An 18,564-nucleotide genomic window follows, 5' to 3' on the forward strand; every position below is an offset into this window, starting at 1 on the left:
TAAGATTAGCATGCACCTTTAGGAGAATTAGCCAAGTCAATGAGTATGAGAGAGAGAATGTGTGTAGTATTACTCATTTTTATTTGGTTATTGAAAAACACTTGAAAATTTCTCATCCACACCCAACTCAAATCACTATACCTTGGTTTCCACATGTTATTAAAAAGCACCGAGCAAACTTTTCAAATTACATTTGGAAAGATGGCCAATGAAAAGATCGTCTTCCTCTAAATGATGAGAACTTATGGGCAACAAGATTTCTTCAACCATCAATTCAAAATTTCAACTACAAAGTTCGTATCAATTTTGCTTCACAATGACAACTTCCCCTTTTGTCTTACAAGAGGTATGAACACATATTATAAACTATGGACACCCAACTGTCTGTACAAAGGGTGCTGCTGCAGTCTTTTGGCTGCAACATCAACCCATACACAATTTTAATACAAGCCATAGTCCTACAAGCCTTTCTAATCTTCGTTTCTTTCTTTCTTTTTTGTCCCTTTTTTCCCCTGTTTTCCCTTTTTAAAATTTTCATGTACTACCTTCACGGCAAAGAAACAAAAATGTCTCCTTATTCACACTAGAGAAAATGAGACATTTCAAGGTGTAGAATTTACTGAGATCTCTTGTGGCAGAGGAGAACTTGGCTGGTCCAAATGTGACGGGATGACAAGTCGCTGCAAAGCCTTGAGAGCTACTGTGAGCTGCGCAAATGACGGACGCAAGTTTGGCTCTCTGGGAATTAATAGGCAGGAAGAGCAACCGATTAAACTGGATTTATTTAGTAAAGGAGTGATAATCAATAGTGTATGTTACTGTTCAGATTTCTTATACTTACGTCTGCCAACATTCCCAAATTATCCTAGCAACCATGGGATCCACTTCCTTGGGGATGTCAAGGCGACGATTCTGGAAACCTACTGCACCCACCACTTGCATTGGGTTCATTCCACTCCAAGGTAATCTCAGAGTAGCAAGCTCCCACAGAATGACTCCAAAGCTATAGACATCACACCTGTAGAATATCCAACACAAGATATAATAATGCGACCCTACAGCTTCAGCAAGGCTGTAAACAGTGGTAAAATTCACAAGTTGCTGCAATGCCATAGCTGAAAGATTATAGAATTTTATTGAATGCTCAGTTTCATCCAGCCATATTATTAGCAGGGCATTTTAGGCATATTCCAAGACCAGAAGAGAACAAGTATTTGGTAATTCAACAGATAATCTCCTATCCCCTACCTACCCTTCTTATGTATTTGATGAGTTAACCTAACTGTGAAACTCTGATCTTATTTAGAATGGAACTGAAATGATCTCAAGTATCTTTCCCACCTTGACTCTTAAGGACTAAGACAACTCCAACAAGGCATCAAAATCCATACCCAGCCCAGATTAAAATGGTAAGCCAAAACAGATACACCTGATAGAGAAATTCCCTCTAGCACAAACAAGATGTGCCTAAGCAAGTAAACCATGGGACTATTGGAGCTTCCAGACATTATGAAAGATTAATGGATTAGGGTAGAGCTAGGTAGTATAAGAAGACAACTGAACATAAACTGACTTGAATATACAAAATAGAAATAACTTAAAACAATAACAACTCACTTCTCATTTGAGGGCTCATTTCGGAGAACTTCTGGAGCCATCCACTCAGGCTAACACAGAGATAAAAGATGAAAGGATGTCAAAGTAAGCTAGCTGATGCAAATTGTGTCTTCTACATAAACAATCGAAAAAATAATTGAATAACAATCTCAGATTCTTACCGTTCCTGCAGTTGATTTGGATGACAAGAAAGTGTTGTGCTTCAAGCGTGACAACCCAAAATCACATACCTGCATAGAAGAGTTGTAGTCTGTCAGAATTACCTTAAAACACCTCCTATATTTGACAGCATACTGCTGTTTGTCACTTTTTATTTTATCTTATGAACTTTCATGCAATTCTGTCACTTCTTATCAAAATAAAGAGGGTATCATATAATTCCCCGTGGAATGCATCAACCAGCTTGTTAAGCTTCTCCACCATTCTAAACAATCTATACTCCAGCCTAAGTTTCAGGCTAAACAAGCCATGCAACAATGGGCTTAGCGCATAAACCATTTTTAAATTCAAACTAAAAGATTTTGAACTCAAAATGATTCAGTCCCTTAGGCAGGCAGACCAATATGTTACATCATCATTTGTCCTGAAAATTTAAGCTGATAGGAACAAGTGAATTTTATAATTAAATTTACCCTTCTAATACTCCTACAATAAGTGAGGCCCAATACGTAGAATACTTTGGCTAAAATGGGGATAAGTTGTGGAATTAAGGTTCGAACGGAACACCTTTATTAAACAAACAGAAATCCAGTCAAAGTAGACACAAAATTACAAAATTTGTGAGTTATGGGTGAGCCTGACTCCAAACTATCAAGAGATAATCAACCATCGATATTGATTATGTGAGCAGCAAGATAGTGAGGCAAGTAACAAGCAATGAAAGTAAGAATCAGTGCGCCAAAATGACACTGAAACAAAATCATCATATACCTTGACATTCCAGTTCTTATCAACCAAAAGGTTTGGTGACTTCAAATCCCGGTGAACAATTGTGGGTGTGCTGGTATGCAAGCAATTCATGCCTCTTGCCTGCAAGATGACAAGAGCTTTAATAATGGGTATGGATGTAAATGCTCTTCAAATAAAACAGAGGATTGATATTGTCGGACCACATCAAGAGCCATTTTTATTCTGCGCTTCTCATCAATTTGACACTGAGGACGATGAAGAATCCGATATAAGCTTCCCCTGAAATATCAAACTTCAGTAACATGAATTATGACGTGAAAGTAAGACACAACTATGTATGCATTTAAATACCAATCAACACAGGTAAAATCTGCTGGGAATACTAGAATCTCGTATTGGATGAATGTTATTTTGCAAAATATCTAACTCATTATGTATGACAACAAAGTGAGGCACAGAATTATACCTTGGAAGAAACTCAGTGATGATAGAGAGGTTTGGAGGACGAGTAACAGCACCCATGAAAAGAACAACATTTGGATGCCGCAGTCTAAGCATTATCCGTACCTTATATTACAGAAGAGAAATGAAAAATGCAGGTCATTGATTTTGGATTGATTCCAAATTAAAGCCATGGACCCGAAAAAACAGAAAAAAATAAACAAAGTAACTTGGCCCTCAATTCTTGTTATGCCATTCCATTCTATCACCAAATGTCGATTCTGTTAAAAGTTGGGTTCTGTAGCTTTGGGGATTCTTGTAATTCTCCTAATGGAATCTATTACTTTCATATAAGGCAGCAAAAGGTGTATGCAACAGCATCATTGGTGGTGTCATCACATACTGCTCCCTCATTGGGACTGCTGCTGCTACCACCTCAGACTCCAGCCATCAAGGCAATACCACCACTGCTGCTATGCATGATTATTTTCCAGAGTTTTCATTTGTTTTTTGTTTTTTTAGTGGTCTAGACATTCAGAATTGCAGAGCAGCATTACTTACCAAGTTACCATCTAAGGTAATTATAGAAGGCATCCAGATATGACATGTTTAAATGTAAGGCTCTCGATTTTATTTTTCCTTCCCTTGAATCAAAAAGAGCAACATCACATGCATATATAAAAGCCAGTTCATTGCTTACTTCTCTTTTGAACTCAGCCAAAGCAGCACCTGAGAAATCTTGGTCTAAGAACTTCTTCACAGCAACCTCCTGTCATTCAAAATTTACCAGAAGAAAATTAGATAATCTGTCACTTTCACTGCAATTTTCAAAAAGCTCCTTTTTTGATGTTAAGGTAAGACTAGATACTAATAATATGAGACACTGTGAGTAACAGCAAAGTAGTATTGTGAAGATGACAACAAAGAAAGAGAATCGTCCACATCTAATCTAATATCTAATATAATATCAATATTAAATAGCTGGAACTATAAAGAGCAAAAGACAAAAGGACAGTAAGATTTAACTCTTCTAATTTATAGCAAAGGAGCAAATAGCAAAATTTTACAATGCTTAGCAACTATATGTACTACAAAAAGGAATTGTAGAACTCACCGTTCCATTCAAATCCGCATGATAAACTTCTCCATATGAACCTATGCAGAAAGAAAACGAATAAAAAAAATTACAAAACTCTCAAAAAAAAAAAAAAAAAAAATACAGAAGGTTATTGCTATGCAAGGATTGGAATAAACAAGCCCCTCCTCCTAGTAGTTGATTTATTAAGCATAACACTAGTACAGAGCTACAAAAATACGATGCACCATTAAGTCTCCAAAGAAATTTACCATTCTTTTTATAGCCAAAAAAGAAAGAGAAAGAAAGGGAAAGGCCCCTGAACCTTTTAAGGATATTAAGTTCCCAATACATAATTAATACACTATTACTATTACTCTTTCTTTCTTTAATTTTTTTTAACTACACACAGCTAAAACACCCATCAGGACTAAACCAACCATAGGCAATACACTTTTATTAGTAATAAATTACCAATTGTCTCAAAAGCCTCAACTAATGGAAAATGGTGATAACTTACCAATTGTTTACCATTATCTTAACAATTGGTAGTACATATACATATATACACAAAAACACATGCATGCACGCACGCACACACACACACACATATATACATACGTACGTACACACACACACATGGTTAAAAAAAAAAACAAATTTTACAATGAAACCAAGATTCTTAAACATAACAAAGGCATCCAACAAGCCATATGCTTTACCTAATCCAATCCTTTCACCAATAACCAGTTCTTCCCAACGAATTTCACATTCTCCTACATCCACATCATCAAATATTTGATCAACCCTATTTGTGCTGGAATCAACAGACGAGCTAGGATTTTCTGGATCCTTCAATTTCAAATTGGTCTCCATAAATCTATCGTGTGTGCACTTTCTAAGATCATGGAAACCAATTTCATGCTCTTCATGTTCTTTAACCACATCCATTGTGTCACTTTGCAATTCCTCCCCATTCCTGGGACGTTCTCCCTTTAGATTAGCATTCTGATCCTCAACCAAAGGCAACATCTTAAACTGACTTTTGTTAGCTTGCAACATGGAACTGGTGACACTGACAGAATTTCCCCCATCAGTGTCTCTACTGGACATATCTGAAGTACCAGATGATTTGAAACCATCACCATAGATCTTGCCAGACTTAGCAGCAGAACTGGTGGAAGCTAACGATGACAGATTATAGTCATTAGGTTCGCGATTAATTCTTGGAAACAGACCCTCCATATAATCATACTCCTTTTTCTGAGGGACTTCATTACAAGCATATCGATTCTTCCACATCAATGGTGCAGGAGGTCGACCAGAAACAGTGTTATTTCTGAGTCTCTGAAGTTCATCGACTTTATTCTCTGCAGCTTTGTTATGCACAGAAGTTTTGCCAGTTCCTTTTATATGGAATGGATTAAGATCTGCGAAGAGGTTTTTGTAGTCCTCAGGGCTATTTTGGTTATACGGAACTACATTGAGATTCATCCTCACACCATCACCAACTGCAGGGACCATGCGACTGCCTTTATACATAGAGGTGCCAATGCCTGATGAGGAAATTTGATCTGACTGATCAGGAGTTGGCCTATTAGATGTACCAGATGAACCAACAGCAGTATCACCACTTGCACGCAGGAATGGGGGCATGGACTCTGCCTTTTCAGAACTTGACCTTTTATCCAAGGGTGAGCTACTCTCCATTTCAGCATTTTGACTACTGCCCTCACCAAGTAAAGTCTTTGGTCTGAAGTATGCAGCTCCGCTGTCATTAGAGGAATGGAGAGATGAGATTTTGTTTACTTTTGGATTATATGGGTTAAAGGTAGCTTCCTTTGCACTTGGAGTATCAACTGGTATGAGTATTCCAGGAACTCCCATTAGATCAACCAAAAACTCCCTGAAGGAGAAAAAGATATACATTAGCCCTGTGTAGAAGCATAAATAGTTTACAAAATTTTATTATCCAGGTTTAGACATACACACACACACACACGCGCACACACTCAATTTGCATGCATCTCACGAAGATTTGCTTAATGCATTTAATAGAACAAACCATGGGACATGCATGAATTTTGGAATTTGGTTGGGTTATGGAGGGAAAAACAACTTTATACATAACTGAGAAAATAAAAAGCAAGACTTGAGTACAGAGACGAATAAAACTCACAAAACAAAATCATAATGGAGAACATCTAAGTTGTAGACTAGATAAATACATGGATAAATGCAGAGGGAGTAGGTACAAGATCAGGCAAAAGTAACCATGAATTAGGACATCTAACTTCGGACTGACATCTAATTAACATAGGAACAGAAGCTGGTGAAGGAAAATAGTGATTGCCAAAGATGATTTAATTTCTAGAAACTCTCCCCAAGCACATCCCTTGCAGGATGTTATTCTCAAAATCAAATAACCTGTACCGAAGTGGCTTTCCTGCTTAAGATAAAAAATGGTTAATTAATGGAGAAGAAATATTTGTTATGTTGGTGACATACATTCATTTGATATTTATTCAGTTTTAAGAGAATCATCCACAAGAATCTGAAGATACAGATGATATTACCCAAGTATTAATGTATTGGTAGTCAAATTTTACTTTGCAAAGAATTTACACTCCCTTCCACTTGATTATTCACCTTGTCAATATGTAAATTCCAAACATCGGCATTTGAAGGATCACTTCCAAGGGGACAGCGAGGTACTTGAGGGGCCACACATTAACGCTAGAATCTAATAGTAATTGCAATAAGACACAACCTCCCTATATTATGCACATGATAAAGCTATTGTCTTGGTCACTGTTTCATTTAAAGATAAATTCTGGGTGGTGAAAAGATAAAAAGTTTTTTTTTTGCTAATTAAAGAGAAATTTTATAAAAAGCCTGAGGCCGATAAGTACACAGGCAATATACAACAGGAAACACCCTGCTAAAGTGAGCACAAGAAAGACCCAACAACCCAAACCAAAGAAAGACACAAGAAAAAGATAAAAGTTGAGGAAGCATTTCACGCTTAAATCAAAGGCAACTTACAAATTAGGAAAAAGGAAAATAAATCCTTTGAACACTAAGCAAAACTCACATTCACATATAAGTATCAGCTGATTATTTTTTTTGATAAGTGAAGTATCAGCTGATTATCTCAGTTACAAAAATCTATATCCCACTGAGCATACACAAATAAGTGTCCATCATTATCAACAAAGGTTAACAAAAAGGCACAAGTCATAACCTTTCATCCTCCAACTTTATTATGTTGACAGCACCATCCTCAACGCCAGTGTAATGACTATCTTTTACTAGTCTACAAGGCATCCTCATATTGTCAGCTAATACCTACATCAACAGAAACAGAGAAAATGAGTATACATCTCCAATTAGCCCCCTAACTCATATTGTTAGAGGAACTTTATATAGATCATTGGTCAACCCTAAGTATATTTATAGTTCGATTAAAAAACGTAGCCAAAAAAAAGAGCAATTAGATAAAAATTTTGCACAATCATAAGCCAGAAAACTTTCAGCAAAATGTTTTTTTATTTTTTTATTTTTTATTTTATTTTTTTAAAAGGAACTCACTAAATAGTGCCGCCTCAATATTTTTTACAGGAGCTGGCCCAGATAAAAAAAAAAAAAAAAAAACACGATAGTTAGACATCCTCTAAATTTGGTTCGAAACCAGATGACTTCAATTTTTACATGAACATTTTTTTTTAATGAAATACAAAAGCAGAATAATCATCATGCCAATGAGTTTGAGATAAAAGATATAGGAAGTTTAAAACACTTTCTGGGCATTGAGGAAGCAAGATTGAGACGTCTCTCAACAAAAATATATTGTTGATCTACTCAAGGGAATAGAAATGCTCAGTTGTAAGGGTATTGACAACCCAGTAGAGCATAATAATAAGTAATGAGAGAATGATAAAGGTAGATATCAATGATTGGTTGGCTGATTAATCAATTTGTCTCACACTCGTCCAGACATTGCCTATGCAGTTTGTGCTAATTTATGCATTCACCAAGTAAGTCTCATAAGGAAACAATTTACAGGGTTCGTGGCTATTTGAAAGTTTCACCAGGTAAAGGTTTCTTGTTCTCTCGACACAATCACTTGAAAATTAAGTCACATAAAAATGCAAATTGGGCTGGATTAGTTACGGACCAAAGATCTAATTTAGGATATTTCACATTTGTAGAAGGAAATCTAGTTACCTAGTGTAGTAAAAAACAGCCAATGGTTGTAAAATTAAAGCGCAAAAGTTGAATTTTGGGTCATGGCACATGGGGTATGTGAAATATTATGGTTGACGATATTGTTGGCATAACTTGGATATGATTCTAAAGACCCAATGATAGTTTATAGTGACAATAAGATTACGATCACTATTGCTCATACTTGATAAGCTCTGAACCTATGACCAACCTCAACCCATCCCCACCTCCAAAAATAATAGATGCTTTTTGAAAACAAAACTAAAATTCCAGCTTAGACAAATTTACTAGGTGGAGAAAGAACCCATATAATATTATAGCATGGCATTGAATGGCATACACCAAATTTGGCCTGGAATTTTAATAAACAGTATAGCCACAAGAAATAGATCCATACGATATTGCCTATAGAGCCTAAAGTCAATAATGAAAGTCCGATAGCTGACCTTGAAAAGCAAAGCACGGTGTCGAGAAAGACCAACATTTATTGACCCAATAGGCAACACACTTGTGGGAAGAGATGTCCTCAACTCTGTTCTCCTCTCCATCCACCGTGCCAACATTATCTCAGCATTCTTCACAGGCCCACCCATATGTCCATTAACTAGTTCAGCAAGCCTTTTTGCCAACACATCAAACTCAGCTACAGGGTAGTCTATAGCAATACAGTGTGCAATTTGCAGTAACTCTTCTAGAGCAGGATCCATTGTTCGATTGACCATTACAACTTCAAAGCCAGAACTCCCAAGGTTTGTTTCAAGATCGGTGAGACACGGAATCTTTCCTTGGTTTGCTGAATCTGTGGAGAGCCTGAATACATCATAAAAACCATCCACCACTCTATCCTCATAGTCAAGCACATTGTACTCCTGGTGAACCAAAAACACAACACGTCAAGCCAAATAGGAGGAGTACGAAAACATTTTTTAAACTGAAGTACAAATGCAAGCAAAACATAATCAAGCACTAACATAAAGCAAACATCTAAGGATGTCACAATAAAGTTGGCGCAATATCCAGTTGCACAGTTTTTATTTTTATTTTTTTTGTGTGTGTAAGTGGATAAGTAATATCCAGTTACACCAGTTGAGGTGTAGATTCTACATATCTGAAATCCCTTCTGAATTCTAAATTGCAACATAAGGAAAGATATCTGAAAAAGTGCAATGTTAATTTTTTGAAACCATGGAAGTCTTTCTTCTTTCTCCTCTCTCTCACTCACAGTATGCTGGCCAAAACACCATCATTTATTGTTAAGAAGCAACATTAAAAAATAACAAAAAAAAGGGATAAAAGTCAACTACACAGTTTCAATAATCAAACTAAAATTGTAATTTAAACCGACACAACTGTGAGGGAAAAAAAACTTTTCCACTAGGAATTTTTCCTCTGATTTACAAAAATTAACACTTCCAAGTGCAGAATCCAGTCAGAGAAGAGCTTGGATACTTTTTCTGCTTGTATGGAAAATAGTTTGCCTAAAGTAAAGTGCATAGTTCAAAGTTATTACATTTTTCCGTAATTGATTTTATTTGGACAGCGAAAGTTCCAGCCAATTATCAAAGCAAATTCTCCGCATATAAATCACAAATACCCAGTTTAGCACGCAATAATGATGATACTCAAGAAATGCTCACGAAGGTAAAATTAACAAACTCAGGAACAAAATGAGATTTGCATGTTTTCGGGACTTCAATCTTCATGAACCAAATTTTTCCTTGCTTACCAGTGAGTGACACTGTCACACACAGAATTTAGACATTTTCCTATTTAACACTCCCGAATTATGTTAAATCACCACTTATTTCAAAAGCTTGAGCTGATAGGAAATTGTTGATTTAATCATTTAATTAATATTCTAACACTCCCCATCGTGTGTATGCTCAAATTTTTCCTTAATAAGTGAGATTCAACAAGTTGAATATTTAATTGAAATGAGAGATAAATAATGGAAACAAGGCTCGAATTTAGGATCTTCGCTATGATACCATGTTAAATTACCACTTATCCCAAAAACTTAATCTGATAAAAATAGATGAATTTAATCATTTAATTTATATTATGATAATCCCCATGCAGAAGTAGATCGCAGTAGGAATCCATTAAAAAAATTGCCAAAAACTAAGTAAAAAGCCCCAATGACAGAACTTACAATGTCATCAGAAAACAAATTAAAACATTGGGGAAATAAAATTCAAGAAACTTTGGTTAAGAATCTGCAATTGATGTTCTTCACATGGCATGGACCAAATTCCAGCAAAATTCAGGTTGGTTCTGTAAAATATCCAGTGGAAAGTAACTTTTACCCAAAATAACACTTTATAGCATTTGGCTTGGAGGGAATACACATGAAACTTATTCTATTTTAAAGTTGACCAATTTCATGAGAACTACTTGCAGAAACCACTTACAACATAGTTTTATTTTCATGAACAAAAAGTAGCCTATTATAACAGAGCATGAAGATAACATCCACTACTTTGCTCCATTCAACACCATTTCCAACTCAGGCAGAAAATACTTCACTACAAATCACCAAAACTTGAGGGAATATTGGTAACCAAAGCTCACATGGTACAATCTAGAAACACTCAAAACTTAGAAACGGTTCAGGAAAATTAAACTCAACCACTTGCTATGTTCTTTTGCAGAAACCAGATTCTGCCAAACTAGCTGTCGATTAAGCAGAATGTTGACAATCTGCACGAATCAACATCCATCCAAAACTAAATGCTTATACACACCAACTAAACCACAATAAATTAAGGTCACACAGTACAGCTCCCCAGATGCTACATGCAATCACAGCCCATGAAACTTGGAAACCCTTATATCAAAGTAAATTAAAACAATTTCAAAGAGTATGCAAACTTGAACAGTAAATTCCACAGTCTACAACAATAGAGAACCCAATACAAATTGGCAACTATCAAAAGCCTCTAAATCAAGCTCGTATAGTACATTTCACTACATGCCATTTCCATCACACATCATTGAACCAAGTTTCCTCTAATTCAAAGGTGATTTAAGCAAATTCAAAGGTGGTTTAAGCAAATTTTAAACCGTTGACACAAATGAACAGTAAAATGCCCTAATTTAAACCAATCCAAAACCCAATACAAAATTCCGTAGAAATAGCTAAGAAACCCAGCAAAAACCCCCAATTCAAGATCATTCACTACAGTCAATACCAAAAACTTCACCGAATTTCATCTCCAAGTGTTTAAGCAAAAACTCACCCAATACTGTCTCGATAGCGCCTCCGCCGTAACCTCGTCCTTATCCCTCGTCGAATCGATCCGATGACCGCCCAAGCTCAGCAGCGTCGCGGCGCGGATCTGATCCTTCTCCGGATCGTCTTGGAACTCCGATTTCGACGCGCTGATCGCCATGGCCAGCTGAAGCTGGAACTCCTCCTCCTCCGACATATAGTCCGCAGGATCGGCCGTCGCACCCGTGGCGTTGCTAGCCGGAGAAGGAGCCGGAGACGGCGACAAAGGACTCGCCGGACCGGCGCCGGAGCTCTGGACGTGACCGGAAACCGCGGTTTGTTCGGAGGCGCACGACGGTGGCGTCGCAGTGGTCGAATTAGGGTTTTCGTTCGATCGGTTGGGGTCGTGATTGCTCCCTAAGTGAAGCTTCTTGAAAATGTGCTTCATCTCTTTCTTCCCACTCTTTCCCTCACTTTCTCGCTCTTTAGTCTTGACCTCTTTCTATCTCTTCACTTTCTCACTGTCTCGCTCTATTTTCCCTCACTTTCTCTCTCTATTTTCCTTCACTTTCCCTCGCTTTCTTTTTGGCTTCGGGGGGCGGAGGTAGAGGAAAGTGAGGAGGGAAAACTTAACGCGGTAATACTAGTAGTACCGTACGTACGTTGATTGTTGCAGGCTAACGCTACTCTCCCCGACTATTTTATCACATCCCTTTCACACATACGACATCGGCGGTCCGGGTGAAATCAGCGGGGGTCAAAAGTCGTAGTTGCGGTAAATAAGTGTGAAGATTAGTTAGTAGTATTATTTACTGTTACTATACGTCGGAAGGTTACTATTACGTCGGTATTACGAGACTGCCATTCACGCTCTCATAAGAGCCTAAGAGAAAGAAAAGTAAACGCGCCAATGAGAGAGCGACATGGTGGAGTAAGTGGGAGATCGGGTTCGATTACGTTGAGGTCAATATCCACGTCATCTACCCTCTTGAATTTTGAGGCATGACATGTATTTTGTGTTTGGCACGCTAAATGGTAAACCTATTAAGTATATTAACTAACATTTCTTTTTCCCTTTTTATATTCTATTAAAAAAAAAAAAAAAAGTAGGAAAAGACAACTAAGGGCATGTTTCGAATTGCGTTTGAAGAGTTTAAAAATGTTTTTAACATTCAAAAAGTCTATTTGAAAAAAAAAAAAAAGGTACTCGTTTAATAAAAAAATTAAAAGCATTTTTAATGGTTCAAAAAGCCTAAAAATCGTCAAACGTATTTTTGTCAAAAACTTAAAAATAAAGCTTTTGCTCAAAAGCCTTTTTTTACTTTAAAATTTTATTTTTTAAACGCAATCTTAAATAGACTCTAATTATGTGTACTCTACTTGAGCATAAACATATAGCACCAAGCCAAAAGAACCAACAACAAGAAGGGTAGGTGAAAAATCGCATGTCCTCTTTAAACTCGATTGAATCATAGTCTAACTCAGGCTCATTAAGCATTAGTGGGATATAAGGCCACTAACACTTAGCCATGCTTGTTTGACGATTCTTATTGCAGGATTCGAACCACACCTAGTAATCCAGCTACTTAAGAATTTCTTTCATACCATTGAACCACCATTATTGATGACAAACCTATTAACTAACTAATTGTGCTAAGACCATGACATAAATATATTTATAAATTGGCTTCTATAAAAGTGGAATGTGTTTTTTAGTATGTGATAAATACTTATTATTATTATTATTAAGCGCTCATTACTCCATTGCGGTTTAAGGGCTTTACTTTTTTTTTTACTTCGGTTTCAATTTGTATTGTTTATAATACCTTGCTTGTGGCTAAAAATGGAGAATGATACTTCTGTCTAAAATCCGTCCATAAAATTGACGAAACTCCACGTTAACCCAATAAAAAGCTTACATGTGACGATATGCCATATATATAAAGAATTAAAAAACCTAAAAATTAAAAAATAAAAATATAAAAATATTTTTAAAAAATGGATAGGCATAATGGGTAAGAAATAAAACCCACAAAATCAACCTAAATCATAGTTTCATGCAACCTTTTAACATCAATTTAATCACGTAAGTCCTAGAACACTTAATACACCACAGAAGCATATATCAACCTAGTTCATTCTTGTACATCATTCAAAACATTCAAAGGTGATATTTATTTATTAGTTATTACACCCATTGTTAAAACACTGTGCATGAATGATTAAAAACATTGTATTATAATCTCTTAATTAATCACTATTTATTCTGGAATATAAAGTCCATCATTCGTTCTCATGCAAGATTAATTCATTTTTCTATAAAAACAACCCAATTTAATAAATCACATGTTTTTCTCTTAAACAAACAATTAAGCATGCTTAGGTACGAGTCAAACAGTAAAATATGCATGAAAAATGAAGAGGTTAGAGATTTTATTAGCCTTAGGTATATTGTCCTCCAAGCTAAGAGAGACCAGCCTTCAAGAGTACTAGCCTCTCTCTCTCTCTCTCTCTCTCTCTCTCTCTATTTATGGCTTTTGAATATGGAAAAAAATGAGTATTGGACCGCATCATTACCCTTAAATAGGACAACCTATGTAGTTAGAGTTTTAAAAGTGTCATTAAATTGTATGGGCAATTCAAACATTTAGTTGGAAACCTCCATCGTTCGAGGACGATCGGACAGTTCGGTTAGGTCAGTTTTGGACCGTTGGTACGGTCTAACCCGTTCAGACAGTTCTCAAACTATTGGGACGATCTTAAGTAGAGAACTCCTTACTTCGAAAAGATCATATCTTTAACCCATTTAAAATGTTATAAGGCCTAAAATGGCATTCTTTCATTGATGCAAACACTAATCATACCTCGAAACAAAACTTAAACTTTAGCCTAAAAGTCAAACTTTTGTTTTGAAAAGATCAAAGATTTTCATTTCCAACACGTCAAAAGTACTTGCAAGAGGTCTACGCAACAAAACTTAAAAGCATTAAGAGATCCACTCTTAACACAACATGAAATCCAGAATAAAGGTTACCATCAGATCATTTCCAGCACTATGCTATGGGTGATTTTTTGTGATTTTTTTGACAGTTTTCCTAAACTTAAGGAAGAGAACCCCATATAGGAAGCCTGTTGGGAATACTATAAGAAAAACGGTGGATGTATTCCTCCCCCCCCCCCCTTTCTTTTTCCTTGTAGCCATAACCCGTCCATATAAGTTCAAATTTGGTTCATTTGGTTGATCGGAATAACAACAATTTTAAAACGTGGTTAATGAAAAACGTGATTTTTAAAAATGCATTTAAATGTTTCACAAAATTGAGGTTTGGCTTTTAAAACCACATTTGGGCGCTAAAATTATGCATGTTTAAAAACACTCATTTGCTTGCAATTTAAAAATGTGTGTGTGTGTGTGTGTTTTTTTTTTTTTTTTTTTTTTTTTTTATTTTCAAATCGTAATTGTTTTTTAAAACTCAATTCAAACAACTATTTTTCACGATTTTGTTTAAAAATACATTTTAATATGCAAAATCATATGGCTCAATGAGTTTTGGTTACATTTAGCATTGCGCTTTCATATACACGCACACAATGAGATTAAAAAAAACACACAATTTTAAAGGTGAAAGTACGATCTTACCAAAGGCTTAACAATGTTTTTAAAAATCGTGTTTTTAAATTGCACGTCTTAAAATCGTTATTTTAAATCACCTTTTGAAATCGAAAACATTTTTCAATTGATAATTTTGTTTTCAAATAATGATCAGGACAAACTTTATACACAACTAATTTACTATATGATTATATTATGTTAATCCATATGAGCCCAAACCATTTGAAAAGTCAAGCTTGGGAGCTGTCTAGCTTAGATAAAACTAAAGCCCAACTGTTATTATTGTCTGTATATCACACACATTCCACACAACCCCTAGAGTTACACAAGTATATAGGACAGCAACAAAGCCTCTAATTAGCATTTACAAGCAGGTCACCTACCCACCATCACAACCCAATCACTGCACCTTCACCCACATTCCTGCAGAACTTGGTATACCAGCATGCACCACAAACAACATATAGTACCCTGGTGGCGCAATCTCAGCCGTCGATGGCCCCACCACGGTTGCATTGTAGGTACATTTTGTCAAGTGTGAAACTGCAATCAACCTCAGCACCACCATCCTCTGATTCATGGAGAATGCATGTGTTGTAAAGGACGGAGCAATGATCCTCACAGAAATAGCCTCCACCGTCAAATACTCCGGTACGGTGAACATCACCGTGAAAAACTCTCCGTGCCTTACAACCTCGTTTAGTGACATGATTATCGGCCGAATCAGGCTGTAGCCTGCCGCTAAATAGGGCGGCAAAAAGGCCTCTAGGCTTAGATCAGTCGGGAACTCCATGGTAGTGAAGTTATAGTATATATGCGGATTACTACCTGTTAGAATATAATTAAATGATTAAATTTATCTTTTAGTTTAAACTTTTAGGATAAGTTGTGATTTAATATGGTATTCAAGCAAATGTTTTCACCCCTTAATTATTTCAATTAAAATATTTTACGTGTTGAACTTAATCTATTAAGAGGGAGTTTAAGCCCACACGTGAAAGAGAGTCAAAATATAATTAAGTGATTAAATTTTATCTATTTCGGTCGTATCAGCTTAAGCATTTTTAGATTAGTGGTGATTTAATAACTATACCTCCAACCAAAACTCGCCCATCGGGTAGTAAAATCGCTGAGGAATGGTATAGTCTTGGCTTTGACGAGGCTGACATGACATAGAAGCGCTGGTCGGAGGCCGCAAAAGGGCGATAGATGACTGGTTCTCTCACAGGATCCCGACCATTTTCCCAACCAGCAGTCCCATGTCCTGCACCATTGATTATAATGATGTCTCCGTTGGGAAGAAGCAACATGTCACCCATCACTCGTGCTATTGGCATGTCTTCCATGACCCAATTAGGGTTCTCATCGCTCACATTTAATCGGCCGCACGTGGAAAGGGTGTGCGTGAAGCTCCCATATTGTGTTACCTATTAGAATATAAATTAAATAATTAAATTTTTGTCTTCTTATCAACTTAAATTTTGTTGGACAAGTAATGATTTAATATGGTATCAGATTTCAATTAAATATTTTAAGTATTGGTTTTCATCTTATTAAGAGAGTTTAAGCCCACACGGGGTAACTTCAAACCCATGAATTACCAAGCGATTCATTAAAAGTGAAACAATAACGTTTATACCTCTAACCTTTTTTTATAAAATTCCAAATTAAAAATTAAAAAATAAATAAAGTTAAAAAAAAGAAGAAGGATATTTTTGTCTTTTTAGGGGTAAATCAAGAAAGTTAATGGCTAAATCTGACGGAGGGATTCAAATTGACTGCAATTGAAAGTTTAGGGGCCCAAATTAAGAGGTTTTGAAGTTTGGAGACTTCTTAAATCGCGTGGTAATTCAGGAGTCTAAAGTGAAGTTACCCCTAATATAAATTAAATGATCAAAATATAGATTTTTTAAATAAGTGGTATATAACGTTACCTGCAAGAACCCCTCCCGCGGTGCGCCGCCACACACCATGATTTCAGCAACAACATTACCATTGTTTTCGTCGAGAGGAAGCAACACCGACGAGCCCGAGCTCGGGTAGTTACGAGGGTCGTCACCGGGGATGGGAGGAAACTCTTTCACCACACGGTTATGTCTATAATCCAATAATATCGACCGTGTATTAGCGAAAATGAACAAGTTTCCGTCTGGCAAAAGGTGTAGAAATGGGTACAAATTGTTTTCACTTGGATCCGCGGTTTGTAGTAGAAAATTAAGCCGAAAAGTTCCTGGGTACGATGAAGTAGAATCTTGTTGGATTTGAGAGTAAAATTCGTAGTTGAATTGTCGTCTCCCTCCGACAATGATTATCCGACCATCTGGCAGTATTTGATTGGACGCATACCATCTCCGTTCGGTCAAGTGTCTTGGAACCTCAAACCAATCACAGTTTTCGCCCGTGCAGGGGGTGAACGAGCGGATGACGTGGTCGCCGTCGTTGTAGCCGCCGGTTTGGATGAGGGTCCCGTCGGGAAGAACAGCCCCGGAAGAGCACCACGTGTCGGTTTGTACGGTGAGAGCCCGGAAAGTATTGGTGCCAATATCGTATAAGATAGAGTGAGCGGTGCAATCAACTTTCAACGCGTCGTCGGAGGGGTCATACCGGCACCGGCCGTCCGGCAGCGAGAGGTTAGATGGGCCGAAGTCGGTCCGGTCAAACATGATGACCTTGTTGTTGTAGAGGAGTTGCATGTGCATGGCGGATATGCCGACGGATGCTTGCAAAAGCTCCCACTCGCCATCGCGGGCGCCGGGATACGGCGGCAGCGTTTGAGAGAAAACCAAAGTGAAAGGAAGAATGGATGAGGCTAAAATTAGGAAGAGTGGTGCGATCATGTCGGTGGGCAGGGCAGTATGGTAATTAAGGGAAGAGAGAAATTAAGATTAAGTTTTGGAGGGATGCAGTTGAGTGAAGAAAATGTGAATATTTATATAAGAGAAACTGTTATGAAAATAATAATATAATAATAAGGGAGGGAAAAGCTAATCTTTGCAGGGGCTCCTAAACTTCGCAGCTCATCACAGAGGAATGCATGCATGCACTCATGCATGAAGGACATCATATAATAAGCTCAAGAAAGATGATACTTGAACTTGCATATCTGCGGCTGAAATCATGTTCATTTCCTTTTCCGCAAGATGCTAGCTAGCCATATTATTTCTTTATCTATTTACTTGGGGGCTTAGTGTAATCTATCTATCTACTTATGTGCATGGATATATGCTTAGCATTGTTGTTAAATACAACTCGACTCGAACTCGATTTATTTATTAAATAGGTCGTTTATAAACATAAATTGTGTGCAATTATTAAACAATACAAACGTGTATAAAACTAGGCTTGAATCGGTTAATGTTCGTGAACAAGTTCAACTCAACTCGTTAGCTTGGTCGTGTATGCATTATAGATTACTATATATGTATATATACAAATAAAAAATAGGTTATATAAATATTAGTACCATAGAGG

The 18,564-nt window shown here is 36.8% G+C and overlaps 2 protein-coding genes across 3 annotated transcripts; both read right to left on the reverse strand.

The window, feature by feature from the left end:
- Positions 1-127: 127 nt before the first annotated feature.
- On the reverse strand, positions 128-12,147 carry EDR1 (Protein kinase superfamily protein). Its single transcript, XM_059581239.2, has 13 exons — positions 11,509-12,147; positions 8,716-9,138; positions 7,287-7,390; positions 4,765-5,948; positions 4,082-4,122; positions 3,668-3,736; positions 2,993-3,093; positions 2,727-2,805; positions 2,548-2,646; positions 1,779-1,847; positions 1,618-1,667; positions 842-1,018; positions 128-738 (listed from the first exon to the last, which is right to left on the reverse strand). Exons 1-13 carry the CDS (start codon positions 11,926-11,928, stop codon positions 603-605), a joined length of 2,952 nt encoding a protein of 983 aa, XP_059437222.2. The 5' UTR covers positions 11,929-12,147; the 3' UTR covers positions 128-602.
- Positions 12,148-15,493: 3,346 nt separating this feature from the next.
- On the reverse strand, positions 15,494-17,930 carry LOC132173040 (glyoxal oxidase-related protein). 2 transcript variants are annotated; one of them, XM_088512263.1, is made up of 4 exons: positions 17,028-17,822; positions 16,967-16,968; positions 16,187-16,503; positions 15,494-15,921 (listed from the first exon to the last, which is right to left on the reverse strand). In XM_088512263.1, exons 1-4 carry the CDS (start codon positions 17,790-17,792, stop codon positions 15,494-15,496), a joined length of 1,512 nt encoding a protein of 503 aa, XP_088368389.1. In that variant the 5' UTR covers positions 17,793-17,822. The 2 variants fall into 2 exon arrangements, with proteins under 2 accessions (XP_088368389.1, XP_059440581.2); XM_059584598.2 differs by lacking the exon at positions 16,967-16,968 and having other exon boundaries at positions 16,187-16,520; positions 17,028-17,930.
- Positions 17,931-18,564: the final 634 nt, after the last annotated feature.

The sequence above is a fragment of the Corylus avellana genome, chromosome 1, assembly GCF_965113065.1.
Source record: "Corylus avellana chromosome 1, dhCorAvel1.hap1.2, whole genome shotgun sequence".
Taxonomy (NCBI): domain Eukaryota; kingdom Viridiplantae; phylum Streptophyta; class Magnoliopsida; order Fagales; family Betulaceae; genus Corylus; species Corylus avellana.

Excerpts from the sequence above, each read along its gene's own strand:
- EDR1 (XM_059581239.2), bottom strand. The coding sequence starts at position 11,928 with ATGAAGCACATTTTCAAGAAGCTTCACTTAGGGAGCAATCACGACCCC. Across the intron at positions 9,139-11,508 it reads CGCTATCGAGACAGTATTGG|GAGTACAATGTGCTTGACTA; the intron begins GTGAGTTTTTGC and ends TTGGTTCACCAG. Across the intron at positions 5,949-7,286 it reads ATAAAGTTGGAGGATGAAAG|GGAGTTTTTGGTTGATCTAA; the intron begins GTTATGACTTGT and ends TTTCTCCTTCAG.
- LOC132173040 (XM_059584598.2), bottom strand. The coding sequence starts at position 17,930 with ATGATCGCACCACTCTTCCTAATTTTAGCCTCATCCATTCTTCCTTTC. Across the intron at positions 16,521-17,027 it reads CGCGGGAGGGGTTCTTGCAG|GTAACACAATATGGGAGCTT; the intron begins GTAACGTTATAT and ends ATATTCTAATAG. Across the intron at positions 15,922-16,186 it reads TGGGCGAGTTTTGGTTGGAG|GTAGTAATCCGCATATATAC; the intron begins GTATAGTTATTA and ends ATATTCTAACAG.